Here is a 6,168-nt window from a genome sequence, read left to right as displayed (position 1 = left end):
CCTCACCAAACTCCTCAAATTTTTCAAAAATGTATAATTCTTGCTCTGAGGGGATAGGTCTAAGGTCAGCCAAGAGAGCAGTCCTAGGCCCTGCAAGAAGCCAAGTTGTGGACTCTAAATGCAAAGTGAGAACCCTAATTATCCTAGGATGAAGAAGGTCCCACATAGCTTTGCCATTGCTGTCGTCTTAGGGCGGCCCTGGGCAGATGTGCTCAGATATAGTGCCCCTTCAGTTCCTCCTCCAGGACGTCAGTTGAGGTGAGGGCTTTGGAATGAAGAGGCAGCATCAAATCGGTTAATCAGAGGACCACAGGTCCTATCAGAAGTCAAGGAAATGGTGCTGAATGTGAATGGAAATGTCCCTTAGTCCACAACAAGGGAGGCTCCATAGAGCCTGGACCTGCCAAACCCTGTATCAGCTCCCGTAGACTCAGGTAGGGGTGGAAAGCTTCAGCCCAAGGTGAACTCTGGCTACTTCCAGAGTCCTCAGAGGAAAGGCTAATCCAAAAAGAGGAGCCTTGTGGGATCCTAGAGCAGTACCCTCAAGGAACCTGAAGAAATGGCTGTTTGATAAAGCCCAAGGTGGTATCTCTCTGCCAAAGGATATCACACTATTTCATCCCTTTTCTCCAGGTCACTGAATCATCTATTCTCTTTTCCACATTCGTGCCTGCTGTCCCTGACCAGAATCATGCCTCGGGGCCAGAAGAGTAAGCTTCGTGCCTGTGAAAAATGCCGCCAGGCTCGAGAAGGGCCGGAGCGTCTGGTGCCTGCTCAGACCACTGCCCCAGAGGAAGAAGAGTCTCCCTCTTCCCCATCTCCTCATTTCAAAGATGCTCCCCGGAGCTCCCCTGCCACGGGAACACCCAGGAGTCCTAAAGTTCCTGGAGGAGTCTGCTCCACCAGCACTACTGCTGCAGCTGCTTCAAACACAAAATTTAATGAAGATGCCAGCAATCAAGTGGAGGAAAAGCAAAATACCTCAAAGGCCCAGGGATACCACTGAGCAATGTCGCAGAGGCCCTATAGAAGAGAAAGTTGCTCTGTTGGTATACTACCTGCTGTACAAGTATCAAGTGAAAGAGCCAATTACTAAGGCCGATATGCTGAGAAATGTAATCCAGATTTATAAGAATCACTTCCATGAGATCCTAAGGAAAGCCTCTGAGCACTTGGAGCTGGTCTTTGGCCTTGATGTAAAGGAAATGGATCCCAACAGGAACACCTATGTCCTTATCAACAAACTGGAACGGAGCTGTGATGCAAGAGTGAATGATAATGGAGCTGTGCCCAAGACAGGCCTGTTGATGACTGTCCTGGGTGTGATCTTCACAAAGGGCAACCGTGCCACCGAGGAGGAAGTCTGGGAAGTGCTGAATATGATGGGGTTATATGATGGAATAAAGAATTTCATCTATGGGGATCCCAAGAAGCTCATCACCAAAGATTGGGTGAAAGAAAAGTACCTGGAGTACCGCCAGGTGCCCAACAGCGATCCTCCACACTATGAGTTCCTGTGGGGCCCCAGAGCCTACGCTGAGACCAGCAAGATGAAAGTCCTTGAGTTTGTGGCCAAGACCCATGATACCGTCCCCACTGCCTTCCCAGGCTGGTATGAAGAGGCTTTGAGAGATGAGGAAGAGCGAGCCCGAGCCAGAGTTCTAGCCAAGGCTGGTACCGCTGCCATGGCCAGTGCACGTGCCAAGGCCATAGCCAGCAGCTTTTCCTACCCCAAGTGAAGGCTGAAGAAGGTTATTTACTATCTGTTTGAAGAGAACAGCTAATGTTCTCATTAGTGAAAAGTCAGGGTGGGGCTGGGGACCAGAGAATATATAACATGTTTGTGTTCTATGTAGGAACCTGGATATTTGTTTAAATGTTGCTCCTTTTAACAGAAAGTTTAAGTAGCTTCAGAGTATGAGTTTATGAATAAGTCACTCATTTATTGATGTTCATGAGTTTTAAGAGTAAGAGTTTTACAATTTTATAGAAAAAATTGGGAAATTTTCCATTTTATTTAGTTACTTGGAACATAACATCGTAGCATTTCCATGAAAGAACTCAGCAGTAAAATGCTGGGATCAAGAAATAGAGAGTGTAAAAGATGATGAATTTTTTACATTCCTTTATCACCGTTTGGTCTGTTCTCTCAAGTTAATATAGACACACACACACACACACATATATATATATATATATATATATGTATATATATATATATATATATATATATACATATATATATATATACACACACACACACATATATATATACACACTTAGATGTGCTTAGTTTATTCAATAATGTAGAATTAATTATAGCATAATAAATTAGACGTCTTGCACACTGTCTCGTTTATTTCTCAAACATTCCGTGAGCATCTGCTCTTTGGGAGTCTTCGTGCTAGTACTGGGAGTGTCAGGATAATCAAGACCCACTGTGCCCATAGAATTTGAGAGTGCAGAAGTAGCTGTCTTGTAGGACAGAGGATGGGATACACCCACTGGCCTCAGGGCACTTATCACTTCACTTCTCACATCCTCCCATGGGGAGGATCCAGATGTGAGAAGTCAAGTGTAAGGTGCCCTGAGGCCAGCAGGTCTGGGGCTTTGGGCAACTGCAAGTCCTTTGGTGTGAGTCAGTTTTACAAGAAGCTGGGTGGTGGGTCAGATGAGGCTGTGGGGGCGGTGGGTAGGGGCCAGACCCCCAGAAGTTGTGTCCAGAGTTAAGAGACGTAAAGCCTGGAATGGAAAACTATTTAGCAGCTACTTTAAAATCATGAATTAACCAGAGAGAAATCTCCTGGGGAATGTAAGGTGTCCTGCATCCTTCCCCACGGTTCTTTTCCCAGTGCGGTTCAACACAGCACACAAAAATGATATGTTTTAGGCATATCATCCCCAGGGAGTTTCTGAGAAATAGAGGTGATACTCACATGATATGGGTATGCTTAGAAGCCACTGTGCTAGCAATCTTTGCTCTGGCCTCGAGAAACCTCCCAATACATTCAAGTTCATCTTATTAAGTTATGTGTAATTTGGCAAACTCCAAGTGAGGGATAGATTTTGAATGGAACTGAAATAAATGAGAAGTGGTTTGGATGGAAGGACAGTTGGAGGGAGTTGGCTCTTGACCCCAACAACTCTTAAGTTCCACCTAACTGGGAAGACTCTCCCCAACATGCAATAAATAACATATCCTGAAAAGCACGCATAGTAAGTAATTTAGCTTTACTTGCTATGCATCATGTTGGCTGATTTGTTGTGCTGTCTCATAGGGTGCTGCATATTCTCTGATACCTCTTGGATTAAAAAAAATCACAGAGCAGATTTTAGTAAAGTCTGGGTCAAAAAAGTAATAGTCATAACTGCAAATTATTAAAAACAGAATACATGCTAGACATGTGCCAAGTGCTTTCATACATTATATACATCCCAGGAGTCCTACAGAATAGGACCTCTCTAGCTCATTTCACAGAAAAGTCTTACAGAGCTTTGCAATTTTCCTGACTTCATCTGGCTCATAAATGTCAGAAGTGGGACTAGACATCTGGTCTGACTTCATTTAGGGTCCCTCACTATTCCACTCCTTGAATAAAGCAAATGTTTTGTCTCTTAATTCATTTCTACTCTCACTATTCCACAATATCTCAGGAAATTGAAATGAAGGACCCTGTGGCCAATGTATTAAGCCCAGCTGAAATAAATAAAGAAGAAAATGAGAATTAAAAACAATTTCAGGAGAGTTGGTGGGCTTAATTTACCTAGGCTCCTCCTGCTTCTACCCGCAGTGTTCCTTGAGAGCTGACTCCACCCAGGTCCCAGAATTTGGGACCAGTTCCAGCGCTTCCTGAATTACGTCACTCTTTCCCTGGGTCTTCCCAGTATGCCCTCATGTCAAAATCTCTATCCTGACCAGCTGTCCAACTTCCTTTCATAAGGCTGCACTCTGTTCACAGTGAAACAGAAGCCCCAGAATCACGTGCCTTTCCCCTAACTTAGTGCATTCCAAACTCCTGAAGGTGTCCCCTGTCTGTCCCATGCCTGACCACGGAATCCCTCTGTGATAACAGTAATCCCATCCATGTGGTTGTTTACTTTGGCAGTGAAGTTTAGACTGCTCATCTGCTCTTGGTGCTTCTCTCTCACTCAAAGTTTTTTTTTCCAAATTAGCTTGTGAGCAGTTGAGCAGTCTGATTTGGCACAGGATCTACTGATTCTTGAAAGATAACCCTGAGGTTAGGGAATATTTTTTTTAATTTATTTTTTTAAGTTTATTTATTTATTTATTTTTATTTTTGAGAGAGGCAGGGACAGCGTGACCAAGGGAGGGTCAGAGAGAATCTTAAGCAAGCTCCGGGTGTCAGGACAGAACCCGATGCTGGGCTTGCAAGACCGTGACCTGAGCCAAAACCAATAGTCAGATGCTTGATCGACAGAACCACCCAGGTGCCCCTAAAGAGTTTTTAGAAAGCAGATGGGATTAGTAAGACAAAAGAACTTAATCTGATAAAATATTTGAGACTGGTCACTGAATCCATAAACTGATGAGTGAGCTTAACTAAGTGGTCAGGAACCAAAGCCTCCCTCCTAAGTGGTAGATGATGAAGGTGTGAAGAAATCACTATATAGCAACAAGCAGCAGAAGCTGGATTCCTAAAAACTCAGGTGTCCTTCCAGGAGAATGTAGTAACTTTCTATTGCCGACAAATTGTCATAAATCAAGGCACTTAAAACAACACACATTTATTATCTCACCTTTCTGTAGGTAATACATATGAGTTGGCTGTGCTGTTTTCTTTGTTCAGGGTTACACAAAGCCCAAATCAAGCTGTCAGTCAGGGTTCTTATGGGGAGATACTGAGAAGAATCTCATTCCACACTTGCACAGGTTGCTTTAGGAATCCAGTTCTATGAAGAATTCAGTTCTCTGTAATGATAAGACCTAGGCCACGTTTCCTTGCTGACTGTCAGCTGCAGCTGCCATAGCTCCTCAAGGCCTCCCTCTAGTCCTTGCAAATGGGCCCCTACTTCAGAAACAGCATGTTGACTTTGTCTCATGTGGAAACTCTCCTACTCCCACTGTGCTGCATCTCTGTTCTGCCTCTGGCCAAACAAAAGTCCTCTGCTTATAAGGGCTCATGTCATTAGATTGAGTCTGCTCAGGTAATACATTATAATCTCCCTCTCTGAAGGTCCATTCCTTAATTTTAATGGCATATGCAAAGTGCCTTTGACCATGTGACATAACATATTCACAAGTTGCAGGGATAAGGGTATGGGCATCTTTGTGGAACAATCATTCAGTCCACCACCAAGACAGCAAATATCTCCCTGGCAGACACACCAGTTTTCATAAGAAAAGAAAAAAACTTCACCAGCATAATCCTGACTCTTGTCTCTATCTGCCTCAGAGGGAAATCCTAATTTTTCAGTGTGCTTAAAGACACCTGAACAAGTGTTCAGCCACATTCTTCAGGTAGTGGATAGCAGAGACTCACAAATTATAGGTTTTCCATGCAGCAAAAGGAATCAGAAAATTCTGAGTGTATTGAGATTATAACATTATTATAATCCGTGGTCAGAGCAGAAAGGGGCTATACAGTGAAAAGGGGTGACATCTTCCTGCTGAGATTATTTCCAGTGCCCTTTAGAAAACTGGTGTGATCTTGTATTTGAAAACACTGGTCACACATGGGCACTAGAAAAAGTTGTTGAACGGCAGCTACATTTGATCTTCTCAGAAAATCCTCCAGGAATAAAGAGGGCTAATGTCATAGCAAATTGTAATAGTTGCTGTTTTCTGAGTGCCTATTATGTAACAGTTAATGGGAAGGTCTGCAGATGCTCAGTTACTTCATGTCTTGTTCTCTATCCTTGGAGGCTACTTGACACTCTGCTAGTAGTTAGGAAGGGTCAAGTGACTATCCTTGGCACTGAAATATGAGCAGAAGCATGCCTCTCACCTCCAGACAAAGGTATCTGAGAACTAGTATGCCACTTGCATGCTTTTTGTTTTATCGAGCAGCACACATACAGAGCCTGTGTTGGGCTGGGGAAGTTCATGACGGAAACACCCTGGATCCTGGGATCACCTGACAATTGAAACACCTTGCCAATGCTCATCAGATGTTATGTACCTAAGAAATAAAACGTTGTCATGTGAAG

At 43.6% G+C, this 6,168-nt stretch overlaps 1 protein-coding gene across 1 annotated transcript; it reads left to right on the top strand.

Annotated features, from left to right (window-relative positions):
• Positions 1–639: 639 nt before the first annotated feature.
• LOC145714671 (melanoma-associated antigen B10-like) lies at positions 640–2,191 on the top strand. Its single transcript, XM_081794348.1, is given in 3 exon segments — positions 640–973; positions 975–1,712; positions 1,714–2,191. Coding segments are annotated over 3 exon segments (1,053 nt in total). The 5' UTR covers positions 640–691; the 3' UTR covers positions 1,747–2,191.
• Positions 2,192–6,168: the final 3,977 nt, after the last annotated feature.

This window comes from Panthera onca, chromosome X (assembly GCF_046562875.1).
Source record: "Panthera onca isolate mPanOnc1 chromosome X, mPanOnc1 haplotype 2, whole genome shotgun sequence".
Taxonomy (NCBI): Eukaryota; Metazoa; Chordata; class Mammalia; order Carnivora; family Felidae; genus Panthera; species Panthera onca.
The sequence above is the reverse complement of the archived record's forward strand: the minus strand, read 5'-3'. Positions and strand labels throughout refer to the sequence as shown.